This window comes from Quercus suber, unplaced genomic scaffold (genome assembly GCF_002906115.3).
Source record: "Quercus suber isolate HL8 unplaced genomic scaffold, Cork oak 2.0 scaffold_460, whole genome shotgun sequence".
Lineage (NCBI taxonomy): Eukaryota > Viridiplantae > Streptophyta > Magnoliopsida > Fagales > Fagaceae > Quercus > Quercus suber.
This window is the reverse complement of record NW_027069911.1, coordinates 143,498-167,649: the sequence shown is the minus strand read 5'-3', so window position 1 is coordinate 167,649 and position 24,152 is coordinate 143,498. Positions and strand designations below refer to the sequence as shown.

Below are 24,152 nucleotides of genomic sequence, written 5' to 3'. Positions count from 1 at the left end.
AATTCTCTCTAGAAGCTCTCTCAAAAATGATGGTTGTGAGAGAAAACCCTAGAGAAAAACAAGATTGCCTCATCCCCAATCTTCATCTAAAGAGACTCTACAAATTCCTCTACTCTCTTCCTTTCCATTGTCATACCCTTGAGAGGTTATTTACCAAACCCTTATCTCACCACACCCACGTCTGTGAGAAGGTCCATTTGGTGCTTAGGGAAGCAGTTTGGGAAGGAACCAATATACATTGGTTGATGCTATGGTCAAGTAGCGGAATCCGGCAAGCTAAAGAAGAAATAGGTTCGGCGTAACCTCGTTGGAGCAAGAAGCTTGGAGGGCTTAGGTACTTGGGTAGATTAGGCTTGGAGGGTCTTCTGCTGTTCATGTATCCTAACTATATTCTTTAGTGGATTTTATCACCGCTTGGAGGGCGGCGGAGAGGTTTTACACCGAGGACTTCGGTTTCCTCTTCGATAACACATCATGTGTTGTCCGTGTGTTTGCATCTCTCTTTCCTTTATCTTTGCCTTATATTTACTACTGTGGATGTGTTTATATTTGGCTTAGATTGTTTTATCAATTCTGTTATAAGCTTATTATCATATTCCGCACATTAATTGTTTAATATAAAGCTTGAATTGGTATTTTTGTATCTGGGGGTTTAAACGTTCAAGGGTGTTTCATACCCATATTGAACTTTCAATGTTTTTGTCACATAATAGCCAAAGAGAGAGATTATAAAGTTGTGATTTACAACTATGTCATATATTGGTTTATTCCAATACAAAAAGGGTTGTAATTGCATTAATTTTGTTCCTTGCATTTCGTGGGATTTTATTGTATTGGGTTTAGTATTAAGTTGGTGAAGAATTAAGCTTGTAATGAAGATCAGTGCAGTTTTGTGACTATCTCGTGAGAATCTTGCGAATAAAGGTTCTTGCGAAAAAGGCCATGTAAGAAGCACATGTTGGAAGCTGAAGAATCAAGAGAAAGGCCATCTCGCGAGGTACCTGTGAAACTATCTGCTGGGAGGATTTAGGTGTGACTTTCTTACCTTTCACCTGTACTATATATACCATCATTACGCATAAAAGTAAAAAATGCTATTCAGAGAAAACCCTAGAGAGGTTTCTACAACACACCCACCTTTTAAAGAGAAATCATTATAATCTCTTCTCCTTCCCTCTCCCATTGTTATACCTTGAGAGGAAATTTGTATCCAAACACAAACCCACACATATTCAGAGTGTAGAAAGTGTTTTGGAGCCTGGGAAGTTTTGGGGATTTTCCAAAAGTAGCTGGTGAGGCTTGGCGGATGCAATCAGGTGGTATTTTAAGATCCGGAAAGCTAGTGAAGACAAGACTCTGAGAAGTTTGTTGGTAGCAAGAGCTTGGAGGGTTCAACTACATTGGGTAGACAATGTTTGGAAGGTATTTTGTTATTCGTGTACTCCTACTTATTCACTGGTGGATCGATTTCAACTTGAAGGGTTGCGGAGAGGTTTTTCGCCGAGTCCTTCGGTGTCCTCTTCGATAACACATCTTGGTAGTATCTTGTATTTGCATCTCTCTTCCCTTACTCTTGAAGCTTTATATTTATTGTTGCTTACTTGCTTGGCTTAAAGAGTAGTTATGGTGATTATGTTTCATTTACTCTTGTTCCGCACTTAGATAAGTTAGAGTAAAAGCAATTAAGCTGTAATTTTAAAATTGGGGGTCTAAACAAGTATTAATGTTTCACACTAATTTGAGCTTTCATGTATCATCTTGACTTCTTCAATGTCTTGCTTACTCATTAGGTACATTTTTCTTCCTTCAGATTTTAGTCTAAAATGGTTGAGTAATATACATATGTGAAGAGTCCAAACGTGAAGTATCACGCTGTTTTGGTCTCGTTCTAGCCAAGATCCATCAAGCATACAAAATCCATATATACCTATGCCCTAAACCCTAAAAAGTGAAATAAATATAACAATAATAATAAATTAGTCCTAAATTTTGAGGTCCGACATATATTCTCAACTAATATATAACCCGTGCATATGTGCGGTACAATTAAAAAAATTACAATTACACATATATATGTAAGGGTCGTCGATGGGCCGGGTCGGACCGGCCCAGCCCATTTTTACTTGGCCCATTGGCACAATAGGTTAGGCATAATGAACTATTAACTAGTTAACGGGCTAGATCGAACGAGAAAACCTCAGCCCATAACCCTGCCCATGGGCAATGGCCATTTTGTCTTTAGTGAGCTGGGCTACTAGGTTGAGCCTAATGGGCTACCCATGGACTTGTGTTAGCATATTATTTTATTATTTTTATAAGGAAAGAATTAATTTTTTATAAGGGAATAATCAGTCTATTTTTTTAAAGGAAAGAATTAAAGAATTTAATACTTAATTACAAATTTTTTTTTTTACAGTCAAATCTATTTAATTTTTTTTTATTAAGGCTTTAAATAGTTTTTATTTTTTATTTTTATCTTTAATAAAAAAAATGTCAAATGGTTAATCCAAATTTGCTAGACTGCTAGAAAAATATATATTTAATAAACTAAGTTTAGCACAATTACTTTAAGTATCTTAGTGGTTGAGGGAGTTCTCTTAAGAAATTCCTCTATAATATCTCAAGATCAATTCTTCATACACCTCTTATATATTTTTGCTATGAATTATGAGTTATTGGGTTGGGCCAACGGGTTGAGCCAACGAGTTAGGCCAACAAGTTGGGCTACTGGGTTAGCCCACCGGGTATCCATGGGCATAAAAACTAGCCTACAGCCTGACCTACTGGGCTAGTGAACTACCCATAGGCCTCAATAACAACGGGCTAGGCCACCCATTAGCCCGGTGGACCATTGAGTTTCTGGGTCGGGCTGTGGGCCATGGGCTATTTGATGACCCTTATATATATGGATTCAAATTACTTTCTCTTTCTCTCTCTCTCTCTCTCTCTCTCTCTCTCTCTCTCTCTCTCTCTCTCATTTTTTATTTTAATCTCTCTTGGATATACACATGAGTTTACTCTTTCTTTTTTCTTTTTTTGTTTATTGAGTGTTTGATGATTTATTTATATTGTATTCTTTATCTTTTGCACCTTATTAACTCACCTAGAACAAAAATGAAAAAAACTTTAATAGGGCACTTGACGCAAAATGAGACAATAATTGGAATCCAATTTCTTTTGGATATACATATGAGTTTACTCTTTTTTTTTTTTTTTTTTTTTTTTTTTGTATTGAGTTTTTGATGGTTTATTTATATTAGACCCTTCATCTTTTGCACCTACTCACTTAGAAAAAAAATTAAAAAAACTTAAATAGAACATGTGGCGCAAAATTAGATAACAATTGGAATCTAATTTAAAACCTAATTGGATTTTTTCTCAGTTTTACTTATTAATACATACATATATATATATATATATATATAATTTGAAATTATACTACTAGTGATTACCAAAAAAAAAAAAAAAAGAAAAGAAAAGAAGGGGGAAAGAAAGAGAATAAAAGAATGATATGCACATATAGTAAGCGTACATCATGATGACTACGCATGGTGGTATGTTCTATTCTATATCGAATCAAACAAAATAATACGGGCATTATCTGGCTCATTAAACAAAAATATATTCCCAAATAGTTGCTTGAAAAATAGAGGATGTTGATTTGATTCATTTCACATTTTTGTCTACTTGAGCTTGTGTTAAAAAAAATTAATTTATCATTGTCCAACAGACTGAACGAATCATTTTGTACGAATACACACACAGATATATATATATATATATATACAAACAATTCCTCCCCTTAAAACATTCATAGCAGTAGAGCTAAAAATTTAGCCATTTGGCATCACAAAAGTTATTTTATCTATTTTACCTATTCACATGTTGTAGTAGTGATCTATTTTAGCATTCAATACAATAAAATAATATAAACATCACAATAAAATAATATATTTATTGTAATAAAATAATATATCCCACTACCAAAAAAACATCTATAGCACCAACTGCAACCACCTCTACCATCAGCCATAGCCACAACCATAACCACCACCACCACCACCAACAGTCCACAGCAAAAAAAAAAAAAAAAAACCCTAAATCTCCAATCTTTTTCCTCAACCCAAACCAAACAAAATCACCAATCACAAACAAAATAAAAAATCACCAATCACAGAGCTGGGCTTCGGTGAGGAGGACAGTGTCAGCGTGGGTCGATAGAAGGGGTGGGTTGGCGAGCTCCGTGGGTTTCCCATCAAGTACTCAAAGGTTTTCTTCCAAACCTCTTTCTTCAAGCACTTTCCCTTCTGGGTTTCATCTGAAACCTCATTTTCTTCCCAAACCTCATTTTCTCACATTCCCAAACCTCTTTCTACCAGCACTTGATCTGAGAATTCTTGTCAGTGATGAAGGTCTAGGACATTGTGGCAGTGCCGGCACTAGAAAGCTGTGCTGACTTGAAGTGGACCGGCGGAAGAGAAGGTGAGATAGAGAGATGAGAGCTTCAGAGAGTGAGTTGAGAGTGAGGGACTGTGAGAATAAAAGAATGTAAAAAAAATTCTCAAACGTGTATTATTTTAATCCGGACTGAGAATAAAAAATTATTACTTTTTTAGCTTTTAGCTATAGTGCACAACCATACATAGTTATGCACTGTAGCAATGAAGGTAAAAAAAAAATACCTATAACTCCATTGCTGCAAGCATCTTTTTTATGTGTAATGGTGTTAAAAATAGCTTTTTAATTTTTTAGTATCATTGTTGCAAGTGCTCTTATAATTTTTCTTTCCTGTCTAACAAACTGTGAGAGACTTCATCATTTTGCCTATATAATAATTAGAGTAATTTGTATAGTTACGGAAGTTTTTTTTTTGAGAAACAGTTACGGAAGTAAACAAAGAGCTTCCAGTTTATTCTAAGCACAAATTTGAAAAAATAAAAATAAATAAATAAAAGTAAAGAGCTTTCAGTGAAAGTGACACCACCTTACAGCCAAGCCTTTTATAGGAAAGACGGACACAATCTCAGCCACTATCTCTTCCATTGAATGGGCATTTGACACCTAAAAAGGGCACGAGGAAGTGAGGAACCCAGCACTCCACTTTTTCTTTTTCTCTTGGGCACATAGGCACCCCTCAAAAAGAGATACCCATAATGAAAAGCGAAGACAGAAATTAAAGGGGCTGGTTAGAGTTCTATTTGTTTGGGACTAACATCTCTGAGAGCGATGATAGTAAAGCTGCATTCTTAATTACTACTTTTCTTAACATGTAACACCGATTATGTTGACGTGGATATTGTCTTTAAATTTTGCTCAAATAAAAATAATGTGATGTCCGATTAATATGAAATAATAATTATTATTTGTGAAGCTTAAGTATATATGTATGATGTGTAAGTAAACAATAATTGTCTGTCCTTTTAATATATTACATAGATAAGAGGAAAGTAAAATTAATTTAAGACAATATCCTTTTAATATATTAGATAGATAAGAGGCAAGTAAAATTAGTTTAAGATAATATCACTTTTATTTTGTCTTGACCAAAGTTGTCTTATAATTTCTTGCTTTTTTCTCTTGTAATTTTTTTTCCTTTTTTTGAAATATTAACAATATACTGTTAATTTGGCAGCTTGAATCTTTTCCTAATTAAACCCTTTGCAAGGTCCTTGGTTTTCTCTTGTAAAATTTAGTAGAACGTTTTAAGAATAAGTGGTTAAGTATATGAGAATGTTAGATCATTCCAGCCAATACCATTTGTATGTGTTAAGGGTTAAAATTTACATATGATATAAATTTTTCTGTCCTCAACTCTTTTAATCTTGTCGGAATAAATAAATTTTTTTTTCTTTTTTGCAAGGTCCTTGGTTTTCTCTTGTAAAATTTAGTAGAACGTTTTAAGAATAAGTTGTTAAGTATATGAGAATGTTAGATCATTCCAGCCAATACCATTTGTACGTGTTAAGGGTTAAAATTTACATATGATATAAATTTTTCTGTCCTCAACTCTTTTAAACTTGTCGGAATAAATAATTTTTTTTTTTTTGTAAGATAAAATTCTTAAACTTCTTTTTTAAGATGAGACAGCACACGATCCTTTCGAATCATCGAATGCCATTCAAACACGTATTTAAGTACAAAAGAATGTACACTCATCAACAAGGAAAGAAAAAAAAAAAAAAGGTACACAAGAATGAACATTGTAATTGATCTAATTCATCACCCCTATACCAAAATACTCCTTTGGTTGGATCAATTACAAGTTTTGGTGGTAGTACTTTAAGGCCATAGTCTTATATATGTATATAATATCATGAACCACACACCATAGTCTACTACTCTACTTCTCGTGTCTTCCTCGCTTTATAAGTCACATGATTTGCTCTTGCATGTGATCCCTTCCCTCCTCTCTATTATTTCTGTGCTTCCCCGCCACTACTTCATTCTCTCTCACCTCTTGAAATGATGCCCCCTGAGCAAGAAACTAACACTACTACCTCACTCGCAAACCGCTCTGAGAACGCTTGGGTCCATGCTGAGCCATCTGGTTCTACAACTACTGATGTTAGTCCTCGTTTGGAAGCTCAGATGCCAGACCAACAACAAGCAAACTCAGCTTGCAGATCCTCCATTCTCCACCGATCCTTACGCCCTGTTACACTCAAGGTACATATAAGTGTCGCGTGAACTTATTATTGCCTGGACTTTATTGCAACAGTTCACATAATTAAACTTTTTTAATTGTTCCAAACAATAACATCTTATTGCAACGACTTGATAGTTATTACAATGATTATAACAATTTTTATTTATTTATTTATTATTATTATTATTATTTTTTGCGGTGCGCAGTTTGAAGACGTGACGTATGGTATAAACTTGAGAATCAGTACCACAGGCAAGGACTCATCTCCATGTTTGAGTCCTACTCATGAGCCCAAACCAACTCGCACACTGCTGCACGGTGTTAGCGGTGTTGTTAGACCAGGCGAGCTTCTAGCAATGCTGGGTCCATCAGGCAGTGGCAAGACCACTCTACTAACTGCCTTAGCAGGCCGTTTACCTGGAAAAGTCTCTGGCACCATAACATACAACGGGAAAGCCTTCTCTAGCTCCATGAAGCGGAAAACAGGGTTTGTTACACAAGACGACGTGTTATACCCTCACCTCACTGTGCTCGAAACCTTAACCTATGCAGCCTTGTTAAGGTTACCTAAAGAGCTTTCAAAGCAAGACAAAATTGAGCAGACTGAGATGCTTATACGAGAGCTTGGACTCGCACGATGTCGTAATGGTGTTGTGGGTGGAACCATTTTGAGAGGTATTTCAGGTGGGGAAAGGAAACGGGTCAGTATTGGGCAAGAGATGTTGGTGAATCCGAGTCTGTTGTTGCTTGATGAACCCACTTCCGGGTTGGATTCCACTACGGCTCAGCGTATTGTAGTGACGTTGAGAGGGCTGTCACGCGGTGGCAGGACGGTGATCACCACCATTCATCAGCCTTCTAGCAGGTTGTATAGGATGTTTGACAAGGTGGTTGTATTGTCTGATGGATGCCCCATTTATAGTGGCAAGGCGGATCAGGTCATGGACTATTTTGGTTCCATTGGTTATATGCCTGCCTTCAATTTTGTCAACCCAGCTGATTTTCTGCTTGATCTTGCTAATGGTATGGATTTTTCTTTTTTAACTTCCATAGATAGTATAGAAAGAGAAAAATCATTGTAATGTCTTCATTTGGTAAACAAAATAATAGGACTTAAATAGCTTGGCTCCATTACTAAAGTACATTGGACCCAACCAAGCTTTGCCCACAATAATATAGCCAAAATCTAATTGCAATTAAATATCTAGGTAATTATTATTGTTATAATTATTATATCATTAATACTGTTACTTTTTTTTTTTACTACTCATTTTTTGATCTTTTATCAAACGTAGAAAGGTTTTCCTAGCTAATACATTTAAAAAGAGTAAAAGGGATACACGACTCCGGTAGTTGTATTAGGTTTTAAATCTCTCTCTCTCTCTCTCTCTCTCTACAACTTGATACAATTTTATAACATGGTACTTATTAATAGCTATATGCTCTTACATGTATGTATGTGTAAACATCACACGTGTCCGTGTCACACAAAACAGAACCACAAATTATTACCCAAAAGAAACTCTTTAAGCAGTTGTTGATTGATGAGTTTAGGTAAGAGTCCGTTTTCGAAATTAAATAATGCTGGTGGAAAAGATATCATTGCAGATAGATAAATTTTTTTTTTTGGAGACGTCATTACAGATAGATAATGATCCCGTTATTTAGGGCAACAGGATTATTCATGTTATATATAGGAACCACACAAAATAGACTCCAACTCAGTTTTGTCGAATGTGAATTTATTTTGTATAAAAAATATATATATCAAACAAACTACTTGATACCTTTATATAATAAATATTGTAAAAGAATATATAGCGAAGTGGTGGTCTATTTCTCATCACCGAAAAGAGTTTTAAAAAATGAGTCTAAATCTGATTTATAAAGTGGCCTTGCCTTCACAAAGCTGGGTTACCATTACCATTCAAAAACGTGAGGTTAATGAAAGGATAAAAGTTCTTATTTTATTAACAAATTCAATTATGCAAATTGAAAAGCCATTTATATATATATATATATATATTGAACTGCTTTTTTATCACTCTCAACAGCAAAGAACTTTTGGTGACTCGGCGAAGCATTTGTGCAGTCAATAAAGCGGGTCACACAGCTTATTAGGAGGATGATTCTTGTCTTCTTCTTTTTTACTAAATCATTTTTGTTTTTGGCATAACAAATTTTTCCTCACTGATGTTGATTGTGTGTTAATATATAATTGAACTCTGTGGTCAAACAAACACGTCTTGAATCATTGAATTGTGCTTGGCCCTTCCCCACTATATTATTTACTTACGTTTGGTCTTTCCCTACTGCCTTATTAGCCAGGTTATTACTACTATTTGGACTGTCAATCGTGTTGGGATCCCAAGTATAGCTGGGTGTTACACTTATTAGTCTTGATGAATGCACAATCACTCTCATTATTTCTGATTTTTAAATGAAAGACCTTGTTGCATTCTATTTATTATTCTAGATTTGTACTCTATTTCCTTATAATAATTATATTAAGATTCTTTGTCCGTGTAGGTATAGCTCCTGATGTAAGACAGGATGACCAGATAGAGTTTCAGGGCAGATTAGACCATGATGATCAAAATTCAACCAAACAGTCCCTAATTACATCTTACAAAAAGAACCTATATCCAGCCTTGAAGCAGAGATTCACACAAGTTTAAGAGACCAAATCTTTCTACATCTGGAAGATTATCATCAAGAAGTAAGTTTGATCTTTCTAATCTGCGTGGATTTGTTTGAATGTTGCTATCCTATGCAGCGTTCACCAAAGTTAATAAGAAACGCCAGAAAACGTATCCTTTTTTGGGCACTGCTATTTTTGCATAGTTTGTACCAACTGTCAGTCTGTTAACAGGTAGTGAGAATCAATGGACCACCAGCTGGTGGGAGCAATTTAAAGTGTTGCTGAGAAGGGGTTTAAAAGAGAGGAAGCATGAATCTTATTCTGGTTTAAGGATTTTTCAGGTCATGTCTGTCTCAGTTCTGTCAGGCCTATTGTGGTGGAGGTCTGACACTTCAAACATTCAAGATCAGGTATGACTATGAGGACCATAAACTTTATTTCAACTTCCAAGCTCATCTTAAGCAACTTCAAGGATGACTGACTTTTTATTAATTGCCACTAAAATACTACTCCACTTAAAGTGTAGTGCTCCAGCGCACTAAATTGACACATAATGTCGGGCCTATATTACAATGCACTAGAGCGTTGGACACATGTTTTTTCTCATATAAATGCTTGTGTTGTTCAATATAAACAACCATTATTTGCTTTCATCTTTCGCCAACCAATCAACATTTTTAAAATGTAACACAGTTTCTACCTGGTTTGCTTGCAAGTTGGACATTATTACTAACAAAAAAAATAAAAATACTTTGCAACAGGTTGGGCTTCTCTTTTTCTTCTCCATCTTCTGGGGCTTTTTCCCCCTATTCAATGCCATATTTGCGTTTCCTTTGGAGCGTCCAATGCTAATAAAAGAACGTTCCTCAGGGATGTACGTCTCTCCTCCTATTACTTTGCTCGAATGGCTGGGGACTTGCCAATGGAGCTTGTGCTACCAACTGTGTTTGTAACAGTCACTTACTGGATGGGTGGTCTCAAGCCTTCACTAGTTACGTTTGTACTAACCCTCTTGATTATTCTATTTAATGTGCTAGTCTCCCAAGGGCTAGGCCTTGCACTTGGGGCAATCCTGATGGAAGTAAAGCAGGCAACAACTCTAGCCTCTGTGACCATGCTTGTGTTCTTACTGGCTGGAGGATACTACATTCAGCACATTCCATGTTTTATAGCTTGGTTGAAGTACATTTCTTTTAGTCACTTCTGTTACAAGCTCCTTGTGGGAGTACAGTACTCAGTGAATGAGGTTTATGAGTGTGGGTTGGTGAAATGTAAAGTAATGGATTTTCCAGCTATTAAGTATCTGGGTCTTGATAACAAGTGGTGGGATGTGGCTGCTTTGGCTGTAATGCTGGTGGGATACAGAGTTTTGGCTTATTTGGCATTGAAGATGGTGCAACGTCACTGACTTCATAAAAGACCAGAGAAGCCAAAGAATTTCATGAAGATAACCTGCAATGTGATTGGATAATCATGAACTTACATAAATTAGAACACAAAAGTCTGAATTTAGAGATATTGTGGGCTGGCTCGGGCAAATGTAAATTAGATTCGATGGTCCAAAAATTATGTTATCCATTTACAGAGAACAGGACCATAGGTTGATTGTGTTATATATGAAGGTGTGATGAAAATTTCTTATTCTTTCAAATCCACAAAACTAACAAATGGTCGGTTAAATTGCAGTATTAACAAGAGGACAATAATGGAAATGACTTCTTTGGGATCTAATTAAGGATGAGTTGACATATGTTTACCAAACTTAATTAGTAGCATGAATTTGGAAGCTAAATGAGTCCAACTTGCTGCTTATTTATGTGAATTTTAATACAATACGATTTTGGTTATTCCTAGACTCTCCTGGGTCATCAATATATATATATAAACCGAAGCTTTTAAAATTTCCACATTTTTCCACGCCATTTTTTTTTTTTAGGTTAAAACCCGATACTGCTTTAAAATAAACAAAACCGGATAGACACAAACACAAACTGAGCACGCAGGTTTTCTCTTCTCCCTTCACGCTGCCCCTCATCCCTTTCTCTTTGGCGTAAACGCAGAGCATCCCTCTTCTCTCAGTCTTGCTCTCTCTATTCGTAGCCTTTGCTGGCTCAAGTCCTGTTCTCTAAAGCTTGGTACGTTTTCATAATCCTATTTGGTTTTGGATAACATGTTGATTTCATATGATTTTTTGTTTCTCTCTTTTCATAGTCAAGTCAAGCTATTTTATAGATTATGAAAATTACAAAAAAGATTGCTTACAGTTTTGGGTCTTACGGAATTACTAATTTTCTGTTCCAATTTTGTTTTAGGCCCTTTTGTTCTGTTATGGTTTTTCAGCAATTTAATTTTGATTTTTTGTTTGCTCTGTAATGAATATGTGTTGTTCATTCTGTTATGCATGTTTAATTTTCGGTTTTTTTTGGTTGGTTCTGTTATGGTTTTATGGTGAGATTGAAGTTTTGTTGTAATTGGTTATGTTATGGACGTCTGTTTTACTGCTGAGGTATTACATGAAAGGACAAAGCAAATAAAATTAAAAACGCTATAACCCGAGAATTGTGTTTGACGAATGAGGGATTGGAGCAAAAAGCAAATAAAGTCTGGACCGACTAGATCACTTCTTTGGGTAATCCAACAAGTAAAGGAATTACTATAACCCGAGAATTGTGGAAGGAGACTCCAAGTTTGTGTTAAACTATTAATATTGGTATTGGAGTCTAAGTGAAGAAAGATAGTTGGGGAATATTGTTGGATGATATTAAGACCTTTATAAGCTTCCTTTGCAAATCAATATCATTGTGGTGGTTTTGGTACAGGTATGCTTGCTTTTCATTGCAAGATATTTTGGCGTTCCTCAATGATACAAGATTGTTTATTTAGTTCTCTTAATGCTTTTATCTCTCTTTAACTTCTGTTTACATACTGCAGAGAAAATGCAATATCTCAATTGGGAGAGGTTGAGGAAGAATAGGGTCAAAGCCGAATTACGTCATGGAGATATTAACTCATTTGGTAAGAATATCATTCCATATTTTTATATATGATTAATGTTACTGATGTGGTAGATATTTACTATTTAAATTTAAAAAAAAAAAAAAAAAAGGGCTTGGGAGAGGTGAGTTAGGTTGATTTCAAGACTCAAAGACATAACTTGCCATCGCAATGTCTTTTATTTTAATTTTCTTTATAATCTGTAGGACTTTTCTTTGATTCTATAGGTTCCTTGAACAAATTGAATTTGAGGAATTGTTACCCTTAAAACACATATTCTAATGCTTTCAATTGATCATGTTTGACAACCTACATAGCTATTAACCATTTTGTCTCCTTCAACTTATAACTTGCATTTGTGTTTGCATTTGTGTACAATGAAGTTCTTGCGTCCACACTGATGCCAGATGGTTCAGTTTTAAAAAGAAAATAAGGTATCTTCTTGATGATGTGTTATTCTATTTAATGGTATTTTGTTGTACATTTGCTTCTCATAGTGCTTATTATAAGTGGCTGTATTGGATATTGCATGATAGTGGTAATGTTTTTTGGAGACTTTTAATTATTGATTTCGTACTATTCAATGTTGGGCTTTTCTGGGTTTTGCATGTAATGCTATTCTTAAAATTTTAGTTGATCATCTGTTTGAGTGATGAGGGGAAAAATCAAACGTCTTGATTTGAATTATATGGAGTAGCAAGTATGCTTAAGCTATATATAGGTAAATCAGTCCAAATTTTTGCAGCATTCCCTGTTATAATGTTTTGAAGATAAAATGTAAAGGATAGTTATATATATATATATATATATATGCAGAGGGTTGTAATTTAGTGCTTGAGTTTTTTAATCACCTTTATGATGAGTATTTTTGCTATATGTTATGTATGTTAAGCAAGTTTAGGGGTGATATTTTCAAATTTACATCTTGAGAACTTTGAAATATTTGTGAACAAGTAATTTTATCGTTCTACCTCTTATCTATGGTTGTGGCATGTTCTTTTTTATTTTAGGGTAAGGATTCTACAGATTTCTTAGAGCAATGCAGGATTGAGGTTGTCTAATCTTGGCTTTTGAGTAAAATTTAATTGTCAAAATTTCACCATATTTGTCACAAATAAAAAAGATATATGTTGCAACTAACAATGGCAAAATTGCTGATTTATGTGCGATCATTAAAATGTTGAATTTTGGTTAAAAGGTTGATATAAACCTAATTTTTAGCATCTTTCACAGTTTTAAGTGAATACATGTAAATTTGTTCAAATGCTAATTTTTATCCTTACAGGGCTTTGAGGAGTACATAAATTTGATTCTAGATAATGCTGGAAAAGTCAACATCAAGAGGCAAAGCAAAAAACCTTTAGGTGGGTTCATTTTCTCATTTTTCTTTTTCTTTTATTCTCCAAAATATGCATACTTTGAATGTGGTACATCTATTTTGTTATGGGTCGATTACATATAAAAATTAAAAAAAAATGTACAAGGTAGATTCTTCTTAAGAGATGCAACACAATAGCCACCTCTCTCTTTCTCTCTCTCTCAAAAGTGGAAAGTGATGATTTCAGCAATTGTGTAAATTGGCATTATGGTTCCTTTTCAATCCCATTGAGGTCTAGAATCTTTGTTTACTGGCAATGTTAGAATTTAGATACATCTTGGACATTAAGAATGATTAATGTAATTTATGAAGATATTTGGTTGAATGAGTATTGAATTAACAATATTTGTGTAATTAATTGTATTGAATTAGTTATTTATTTTCTAAATATGATATCAAGCTCTTGGTTATCACAATATCTCTAAATATGATCTCAAGCTCTTAGTTATCACGATATCTCATTGTATGTGATAGATTTTATTACTTTTTAAGTGATAGGTTTTATTAGTTTGGTATATAATTTATACCATGATATTGATTTTTTTTTTCATATTAGGAAAGTTATCAATAGCTTTCCCGTGCATCGCACGGGTTAGCGACTAGTGATTAATAATAAGAGATTTTATTATTGCAATTTATTTATTTAGAGGCAGCCTGTAATGGGTCAGGCTTGCAATCTTTAATTCTCACAGTACCTCTACCTTCCTTCACACGCACAACCATTCTTCACATGGCAGGAACCTATGGCTTCTTCTCTCACTCTCATGGAGGCCTTTTGTCAGGTGTGTTCTGTTAACTATTCCTATATTTATTGTTGAGTGTGAAATATATGCTAGTGAGTTTTAGAGATTTTCCTATCCTCTTGGTTTTGTGGATCTTGGATGGAATTTTTCTAGCACATGGATGTTGATTTTTCTACTTTATATTACATTATAAGATGGCGCATGCTAATCTGTGTTGAGATTGACAGCATGAGATGGTTTATATGTCATTGGTTATGGAAATTGAGATATGAGATTTGAGCATGTGATGGATGAGTCTTGGATTCTCTGAGGGGGTCTCACAAAGTTAGTGAGCATTTTCTTGGGGAATTGTACTCTTTCGTTGATTTAAATTGGTGGTTGTTTGATCAGCTTAGATTTCCTTTTGCTGAAAGTTCTTATTTGCTAATGATAACTACAGAATCCCATCTTGGTGTACTGATTAGAACCTCTACTCTTTGGAAGGGTGCAACAATGGATTTTGCTGGGATTGTTCTAAACATGTTAGTGATCCTCTCTCCTATCAAACTTAAGAATTAATGAATTATTCATACAAACATGTGTTTAAAGGTTGTCTGTGTTTTATCAATAAAGTGTCTTTAATGTTTGTTGCGAGCGATATGATTAAACCAAGGTCAATGCTTATTTGGACCTAAACTTATTCTAAGCTCTCTTGGTTTTTCAAACTTGGTATAGTAGATTATATGGAATTTATAAAAGGGCATCAGACCCCCATTATGGTCGGTCCTTACCATTTATTAACATAAGAAAAAAAAAAAGTTGAAACTATCGAATAGCCAGTCCAACTTTCTTTCAATGAGAGGGTTTTTTTTTTTTTTTTTTTAACATTGGTTAAGTGATTTTCTCTAATCTATATATATCTAAAAGCTAAAATATTGCACTTCAGTTGAGTTACATCAACATCCACGTCATTATCCTTTTTCTTTCCAATTTTCCTACAATTTTTTTTTTGTAATAATTACACTTTTTCTAACCTTTCTTCTTCCCTTACATTTTCATCTCCCTACTACCCTTAACCTTAATATCATTATTCATCTTTCTCTTCATCTTCCTTTATTTTGTCTCTTCATCTTTCTCTCCCTTACCTTTTCATCTCCCCATTATCCTCAATCTTAAAATTACTATTCATCTTTTTCTTCATCTTCCTTTATTTTGTCTCTTCATATTCATACAATCTTTCTATAAATTTGTCATTCTCTCTTCCATTTTTTGCATAGTTTTCCTTTCACTAAAGGTTCTCTCTCTCTTAATATTTTTTAGAGTATTTTTTTTCCTGCATTTCTACTTTAAGTTGATAAATTTTTGTGTTTGTTATAACTATACTTTGGGTTGATATGATTTAGTTCTGTGTTTTAAGTTTTTTTTGTGCTCTTTGATTGTCAAATGTTATCTTATTGCATTATAAAAAATTAAAGATAATATATATGAATAATATGTATATATTATTCTATTACATAACATGATTTAGGTGATTTGGTGTTTATTATTATTATTATTATTTTACATTTTTTTTTCTTTTCATCTTATTTTATTCAATATTTAAACTCAGCCACATCCTCCATATAATTAAATTATTTATATTTTCTTTCTTAAAAAAATTAAACATATAATATTTTATTTAAATTCAAATAAATAAAATTATACTCATTTTTTTTTAACATTTACACTTTCTCCAACCTTTCTCATTCCCTTACATTTTCATCTCCCCACTACCTTCTATCTTAAATTCTTAATATTACTCTTCATCTTTACCTTTATCTTCTTTATAATTGTACCCATTTTGTTTCTTCTTATTATCATTCTTTTAGTATAAATTTGACATACTCTCTTCCATTATATGCATAATTTTCCCTTACAAAAAAGTTTATTTCTCTCTCTTTCTCTCTCAATTTTTAGGTAGATTTTTTTTTTTTTTTTTTTTTGCATCTCTACTTTAGGTTGACAAATTTTTGTGCTTTTTAGAACTACACTTTAGGTTGATGTGATTTAATTGTGTTTTAAGTTTTTTTTTTTTTTTTTTTGTTCACTTTGATTGTTAAATTTTATCATATTGCATTATAAAGAATTAAAGACAATGTGTAAGAATGTAATATAATTATATTATACTACATAGGATGATTTGGATAATTTGGTATTTATTTAGAGATAATTAATTTGGTGTTTATTGTTATATATTTTTTTTTACTTTTTTTTTTTCTTCTCATATTATTTTATTAAATATATTGCATTATAAAAAATGATAAAACTAGTTAGCCACTATCATTATGGGAGTAGTAGTCTATGGTTTTACGTATATAAAGAAATAGAATATATAGAGTTTATATTTATATATGTAACATTCACATTAAGGAAATTATATATATATATATATATATAAAGGTTTAAGAAAAAGTATATGTATGGTTTTTATTAACTTAAAAAATAATGAAAAACCAACTGTTAATAAATAATAACTAAAACAATAATATTATCACGCGTAACCCACGGGTCTACAACTAGCTAGTGCAATATAAGAGTAAGACTAATGGAGAAAGGAGGTTTATTGTTTCTCTATAAGTGGATGAGATTGTAGCAAATATATAATATCAAGTTGGTTTCACTCTATAAACACCTTTCACCTATATTTTAAATGCCAGGAGCTGGAAAAAGGAAGCAGACCTTCTTAATGACATAACCACTTCAAACCAAATATTATACAATACACAATCTCAGCAAGAAGGCCAGCACAGTGCCTATGTCTATCACATGCCTGAATTTATGTATAAGGAATAAGCAGTCTTATCAACCTGTACATATGTATGTGTGCTGGTTTGTGCAAGCAACAAGAAATACACAAGTGAAGCTTCAGACAAAGAAGGACATATTAGTTTGACATCCTTGGACAAGATATGCTTCCAGTAGAAAGGAAAAGTCTTGATAGAGTAAATGGTGGGTCAATATCTGGTGGGAAGCGTAACTGATGTGTCACGTTTCCGGCAAATGTCAGCTTGGTTGCTGAAGCTCTAGATAAAAGAAATCCGGACTGGTAAAAAACCCCTCCCCACCTCTCTTTTCAGACATGCTCCCCTCTATGCATACATTTATATGAAATGTCAATGATGTACTTGTGGTTATAGTTTCATCCATATATAACTATTTGCACAAGGTGCACTCAATTGCTATATTTTTAATAAAGGATGAAAAATCAATGTTCGTGTGACAAATGCATAATCGAATTCAAGCCCTCAGAATCTCCATTACAAATATTGACTAATGCAGATAGCTTGCTTCCATGGCAGATGAATGCATTCATTCTCCTCTGTTGCATTCGAAACCAAGCTATATATTGTTTGTATCTTAAACTCCTGGAAGTTGTTAAACTAGTCTGAAAAATAATATTTTAAAAACCTTAACTATCCATCTTGATTTCCCTTACTTAATAGTCAAATCAACTTTACTAAGCCTAATACCAATTAAATTTGGATTGGCTATCAGTTCTTACATGCTAATCATTCAAGATTTTCAAAATCACTAGCTGCATCCTTACCCCAAGTTGGTGAAAGAGACACTAGCCCCATTATTTAACTAGACAATCTTCCAGGTGGGCGCAAAACTTCTGAATTAGCAGTCAAATTTTGTAATGGATGGAAGGTTGATTTAACACCAACGTTGCTCCATTACATTGTGCTGCTCATTCCTTGGAAATAAGTGATGATCTTGAACAAGATAATCTAATGTCCAAAACCGAGGCTTTTCTAAGTGAGGGTTTGGATAGCGTGGTTAGTTGCATTGCGTTTCTGCCTGCGTTTTCTCTTTTTTTTTTCTTTTTCTTTTTTTTTCTTTTTTGCCAGCTTTTGTTGACTTTGTGGGACAAAAATTACTGTGCATGAACAGTATGCACGTTCATGCACTGTTTACCCATTAAAAAATATTCAAAATAGGTCTCACGGTGCTATTCACACATTTAAAAATTATTTTGCTACAGTATTTTCAGCAACAATCAGTTTTCAGCAATAATAAATTGTATCTAAACGGACCCTAAGCTTCTAAATTTTTACAGAGTTACAACTCATGAAAATGCTCAAAAGATATTTCCTGGAAGGCTTGCATAAATCCAAAAGAACTTAGTTTTGGTGATGATTATGTATAGGGCTTGAATGTTCTAGCAAATAATGTTGTGAACTCAAAACTTAAAGACAAACTTAATAATTGGTGGCGTAAAGTTGATTCATTTCTTTGAATAGATCAATTTAGTAGTCATTCAAACTATTAAAAGTAAAGGGTTGGGATCAGCATTTGTAGGATCATGAAGAGCTCATTGGATGGCAAATGGCTTTCCAGAATCACTTTTGAGCTTCACAATTTGGCTCCCAAACATCTAAACCCCCAATTACAAAGAGTTACAGCTAAATGCTTGTTTGATGTGCTCCATGTGGCAGAAAATTTAAGGATGAAAATTAATTCTGAAATATAAAAAAATGCTAGAAAATTTTGCTTCCATGTTGGAGAAGTGATATGTTCCAGATCTCTTGATTAAGAATTATGAAGACAATGGAAGTGGTTATGGTGTGGGCATTGTTATTACTTATTATGGTGGTAGAATCTCATGTTTATTTCTTTCAAGCAAACCCGCACCAAAAATATTTGCTGTTGGAAGATATATAGATGGTTATCTTATGCTAGTTGTGAGGGATGAGAACCTTAGTGCTAGAAGTTTTCAGTCACTTGCAGAAGCAATGCCAAAAGATGATTAGTAGCGTCATAACAACCTATATAGAGCCATTGTCACGTATCTCAAGGTATGGAATTTTTTTTTTTTCGTTCGTAATGATGATTATATTAGAAGAGGAAACTCAGCTTTGTATGGAAAAAATTTTCTGGTTGAAAATTTGATTTTTCTTTGTTGATTTTTTGTTTTTTGATAAATAATTTTGCTTCATTGAAATTGAAGTGTGCCTTCTTATTTTTAGGTTTTTTATTTCCACGAAAATAGAAAGGTTATTTTTTAGGAACTTGAAACTACTTGCCTCTTCTTAATATTTTGCAATATAATTATATAAAAAAGGAATTTTCAGCACCATTGCTTCGCTATTTCTGTCATATTCCTTATGATGGTTACATTATTCTAGAGAACTTTCTGTTGGTATCTCCAAGATTAGTCCATTAAGTTGTATCATTACATTTCTGTGTATCAGCTTGGATTTATTTATTTTTTAAAATTTTAAAGATAGTGTCCTTTGATTCACTCCAGGAGAGTAAAGCCTAAACATTTTCATTTGCTTCCACACCCTCTTGGGAAAAATTTATGAAATGTTTCCTTGTTTGCTATTTGTTCTTACTAGTACTTAGGGATTATTATTTGGAATAGAAAATTCGAAAACAAAGAAGGAACCATGGAAGCAAATTTATGTATACAGTCCAGCTCTTTATGAGAGCCAAATAGATCAGTCAACTTAGAACTAGTTAAAAAGGCATAGAGGAGAGTTAACATCACATCAATATGGTCAACCATTTGTGAAAAACCATGTTTCTTGTTGGAGAATATATTAGAAGCATCTTAAAGATATGGCTGAAATTGTTCACTTACTAGTTCATATACAAGAACTTAGCCATCTTCATTTAAGACTATAAATTTGTTCTCTTTCATAGTTAAGTTTGTTTTTAATATCCAATTACCTTGATATTTGATAAGCATGATTGTTATAAGGAAGACATTCAATCAAATGGTGGCTTTTGCAAAATATACAAGTTTATAATTAGAAAAGGTCCTAGGTCATTTGGTCAAGCTTGGAGTCGAGGTTCAGATTAACCTTTAATCAAGCAGCTGTGGAAGCTGCAAAACTTCAATTTATTGAGCAGATTTTTGAGATGTTCTCTTGTGACTTCAATGTAGTTTCTCAAGCTCACTCAAGTCACTAAAACTTAAAATTCAGATAGATTTTTGAAAAAAATAAAATTAAAATGGAGTTGCCAACACAAGATATAATTGACACTAGAGTGGTTAAGACATAGGTGAGTGGTTAAGAAGGTGAGTGGTTAAGACATAGGTGAGTCTGTGATGTCTAAAACCAAGAAACATACAAAAGATGCTAAGTAATGAGTACCAAAGTATAAAATCTACACGGTACCTGCAAAGAGAAGATGCTAAGTAATTCTTGAGGATAGACCATCAATGTAAATTGTCAGTTTTAAAAACTAGGTTCATGAACAGTTTTTCACACTAATATTGCTTGAACTCTAAGAGCATGAAGAGGTAATATTTATGCATCAAGAAACATTTTAGCACTGCTAAGGCACTTCACTTTAGTAGTTCTGGGAAATAAACCTTGAAACTTGCCACTGTAAATAAATATGCCAAGCCCCAAGTAGTGCACCCAAAAAGAAGAGCTCGAAGCAAGATTGGTTATGCGTGAAAATAGATAATGATGGTCAAATTATGATGAATATTGAACCTGTTTAGCAAAGCTTTTTCCCTTTTGACATTGAATAATCAATTTCTGCAATCGTATAATTTCAGCTGCAGCATAAGAAAAAGAATTAAAAAAAATGTGCATTTGCATTTTTTTGATCAAGTAGTTTTAGACATTCGATCAACTCAAATACTTCAATAGTATAAGAACGAAGACCATTCTCTTTCTCCTACTCTCTACTCTCTGTTTCTTAAAATATAAGTTTTGTTAATATATTGAGATTGCTTTTATTTCGATAATCTATTATATTGAGATAGCTTATTCCCTATGTGTTAATTAAACAATAATCATTGCTTGTTCCCCCAAGATACCATGCTTCCATCTTCGTCCCAAGCTTTCACTCCCACTTTGGAAATTCTCCACTCTATGATAATAATATTATACAAATTCCCAAAAAAGTATTACTTACCAGATTATAAAAAAAATACAATGACAGAATCACCCAAAAAAAAAAGAAGAAAAAACACTTATTTACAAGAGCATACAAGAAACTTTATACAACAGCCATAATAAGAGCTATAAAGTTAGAGAAAGCCCGCCCCCACCTCCGTCTCCCCCCCNAAATATAAATTTATTTTATTCATACTGTTTTAAGAAATGAAGGTAATTGCCCATCTTATTTCATGGTACCAAATTTTCATCTTTCAACTATGAACAAACCAAAAAAGCTTTTCAACATAGTGTTATTATGCTTAACAAATTTCAAATAAGAGAGTAAAAAAATCAACACTATATAAAACTAAATTATACTAACTCAAATCATTCACTAGCTAAAAAAAAACCCTCGAATCATTCACATGTATACACCTAAAAAGTCTGTCAATAACATTTAGATCAAATGGCATTTGTCATGTATTCAACGTGTTTGAATTCCCCTATTTACTTATTGTGTATCAAAATTACATTACGATAATAACATTATTATGCCTATAATTTCCTTTTTTAAGTAAGACCCACCTTTTGATTAGGCCATAACCATGGCTCCCCATGACCAACATATCAGCACCCAACTTCTCTGTCATCTGGCAAATTACATCCCTTGGATCACCATGCTCTATTCTTGTCTCCACCTTGACCTTCTCGAGGGACAAATTTGTCAAGATAAAAAATTAAATAAAAAACTATATGATTTTTCAATTAAAAAAAACTTATTTATTTCTAATAAAAATATAAAATCAGAAATTAAATTTTAAAAATTTCAGCCCGACAAAACCTTTAAAAACAATTTATATGGGAAATCAAACTTAATAATAATAATAATAATAATAATAATAATAAAATAAATAAAAAAAGCCTATTCTAAACCATGAGGCATGAGGTACCATCATTAGATGATGATTCAAATTATGATCCACTATAATCATTAGATAAATTACAATTCTAATAATAACCCATGTTAATTATTAAATAAATGTGTTACATTGGTTAAAAAATACGCGTAAATCATTATCATTAATAGGGTTAAAATTTTTTCTTTTCTTAAAAATCCAAAATTATAAAATGATCAAATAAATTACTATCAAGTAACAAATTAATATATGTTCAAAAAAAAAAAAAAACTACTATAATTTTTATATCAGCTATATGATTAAAAATAGGTGTAGATAATCATCAAATGGTTTTAAACAATTATTTTCTTAAAAAAACAAAATTACCAAATGACAATTTTACCCTTTAACAAGCAAAAAATTTACAACTCACATCATGAAGATCTTTGCACATCTTTTTAGCTTTCTCGACCACGCACTCAGCCAAGTCATTACTGTACTTATCCACAGCCGCCATTATATCAGCCGAAAACAAATACCCTGAGCCACACACCAAAATTAACAAAAGAAACAATTCAACCTTTCGTGTTCCTAAAATGCCCATGGAGATTGAAGAAAATTACCTGTGCCATCAAGGGCAGAGAAAACTGCACGGGGGGGTTTAACGTAGAGGACGACGAGGGTGTCTTTGGAATTTTCGGAAATCACGTTTTTGAGGCACCACGAGAGCGCGTGCATGCTCTCCTCACCTTCATCGACGGCCACGAGGATCTTCCGTTCCTTTGCTGCCACGTCAGCCATCGGCTCTTTGATCAAACGGTTGGAAATTGTTGATGATAAAATTGGAAAAAAAAAAAATTCACTGTTTCTTTCTTTCTTTCTTTCTTTCTTTCTGCGTTAATGAAAATTTAGTAGCGGTGATGAATGTTTGAGGGTGAGTTTGGATTGAACTTATTGTTGCTGAAACTGAAAACTGAAAACTGAAAACTGAAAATACTGTAGCAAAATAATTTTTAAATGTGTAAATAGTACCGTGGGACCTATTTTTAATATTTTTTAGTGCGTAAACAGTGCCAAAACAGTGCATAAACAGTGTTTTTGTCTCTGAACAGTAAAATCATGTGATTTTACTGTTCACTTTTCCGGAAAAAAAGAAAAGAAAAAAAAAAAGGGCAAAACGTGAAACGTGGACTCAGCAAAACGCTGAGTCCAAACGCACTCTGAGAGTTTTTGAGTATTTATAGGCAGAGAAGGAAAATAATGTGTTGGGTCAAATCTGTGGGCGGGTTTGTGGGTTTTGGGCTTAAGGGTTTTGTCATTTGTGGTTTTCAAACACGGTGGGCTCTTTGGTTTTTTTTTTTTTTTTTAAAGATTATCTGGTTTTGGCATTAGGATATGATTATAAGGGTAGGTCCAGAAACTAAATAAATACATAAAATATTTGAGGGTGAAAATGAGTTTTGCATAGAGCATCAAATATCAATCCTCCTGATCAAGCACGGTGAAAATACCACAGCAAACAGATAATTTTTGTTTTTAAAAGATGGGGCCTATTTAGCGAGTGTTATATGTTATAATATTGCTTATGCCTTGTGAAAGTTATTAAGATGAGCACAAAATTTAATGCTTTGTGGAAGTTATTGCTTATGCTTTGTTTATGCTTTTGACAAGTAGGGTGTTTGAATAACAGTTTTTGGTATTTAAATGTTAAAAATTGTGAGCTAAAAAAAAAAGTGTTTGGCAAAGGTGTTGTTTACTGGAGTCTTTGAGTTATGTTGCTCATTTTGAACTGTTTAAACACTGAATTTAGAAAATTCCTCTTACGAGTTTTCAATTTTCAAACAATGTTGCTCAATGGCATTTTTGTAAATATGTTAAAAATCATGTGGTCATTTGATATGACAAAACATAAACTGACTTCTCTCTCCTCAAATAAAAAATATTAAATTATACTGTGCTTGTCAGTTCTTTAAAAATAAAACACACGTATATCA

General features: G+C 33.2%; 3 protein-coding genes and 1 pseudogene across 8 annotated transcripts; 3 read left to right on the top strand and 1 right to left on the bottom strand.

Moving 5' to 3' along the window:
• Nucleotides 1-6,240: 6,240 nt before the first annotated feature.
• Nucleotides 6,241-10,930, top strand: LOC112024077 (ABC transporter G family member 21). The gene is given in 7 exon segments (XM_024056715.2): nucleotides 6,241-6,666; nucleotides 6,853-7,669; nucleotides 9,176-9,303; nucleotides 9,305-9,365; nucleotides 9,519-9,697; nucleotides 10,049-10,163; nucleotides 10,166-10,930. Coding segments are annotated over 7 exon segments (2,034 nt in total). The 5' UTR covers nucleotides 6,241-6,462; the 3' UTR covers nucleotides 10,696-10,930.
• A 298-nt stretch (nucleotides 10,931-11,228) lies between these two features.
• On the top strand, nucleotides 11,229-17,644 carry LOC112024073 (uncharacterized). 6 transcript variants are annotated; one of them, XM_065762508.1, is made up of 7 exons: nucleotides 11,235-11,422; nucleotides 11,600-12,106; nucleotides 12,219-12,302; nucleotides 13,567-13,645; nucleotides 14,352-14,441; nucleotides 14,842-14,923; nucleotides 17,078-17,644. In XM_065762508.1, exons 3-7 carry the CDS (start codon nucleotides 12,282-12,284, stop codon nucleotides 17,211-17,213), a joined length of 408 nt encoding a protein of 135 aa, XP_065618580.1. In that variant the 5' UTR covers nucleotides 11,235-11,422; nucleotides 11,600-12,106; nucleotides 12,219-12,281; the 3' UTR covers nucleotides 17,214-17,644. The 6 variants fall into 6 exon arrangements, with proteins under 6 accessions (XP_065618579.1, XP_065618580.1, XP_065618578.1 ...); XM_065762506.1 differs by having other exon boundaries at nucleotides 14,328-14,441; XM_065762511.1 differs by having other exon boundaries at nucleotides 14,328-14,441; nucleotides 14,886-14,923; nucleotides 17,078-17,208.
• A 256-nt stretch (nucleotides 17,645-17,900) lies between these two features.
• On the top strand, nucleotides 17,901-19,877 carry LOC112035445 (uncharacterized; annotated as a pseudogene).
• A 1,897-nt stretch (nucleotides 19,878-21,774) lies between these two features.
• LOC112034538 (universal stress protein A-like protein) lies at nucleotides 21,775-23,324 on the bottom strand. Its single transcript, XM_024067353.2, has 3 exons — nucleotides 22,782-23,324; nucleotides 22,592-22,698; nucleotides 21,775-21,966 (listed from the first exon to the last, which is right to left on the bottom strand). Exons 1-3 carry the CDS (start codon nucleotides 22,957-22,959, stop codon nucleotides 21,790-21,792), a joined length of 462 nt encoding a protein of 153 aa, XP_023923121.1. The 5' UTR covers nucleotides 22,960-23,324; the 3' UTR covers nucleotides 21,775-21,789.
• Between the last annotated feature and the right edge of the window lie 828 nt (nucleotides 23,325-24,152).

Coding starts and splice junctions, on each gene's coding strand:
- LOC112024073 (XM_065762507.1), top strand. CDS start 12,282: ATGGAGATATTAACTCATTTG. Junction 12,303..13,566: donor TGGAGATATTAACTCATTTG/GTAAGAATATCA, acceptor TTATCCTTACAG/GGCTTTGAGGAGTACATAAA. Junction 14,442..14,841: donor TCATGGAGGCCTTTTGTCAG/GTGTGTTCTGTT, acceptor TGATAACTACAG/AATCCCATCTTGGTGTACTG.
- LOC112034538 (XM_024067353.2), bottom strand. CDS start 22,959: ATGGCTGACGTGGCAGCAAAGGAACGGAAGATCCTCGTGGCCGTCGAT. Junction 22,699..22,781: donor CTCTGCCCTTGATGGCACAG/GTAATTTTCTTC, acceptor TGTGTGGCTCAG/GGTATTTGTTTTCGGCTGAT. Junction 21,967..22,591: donor TGTGCAAAGATCTTCATGAT/GTGAGTTGTAAA, acceptor TCCCTCGAGAAG/GTCAAGGTGGAGACAAGAAT.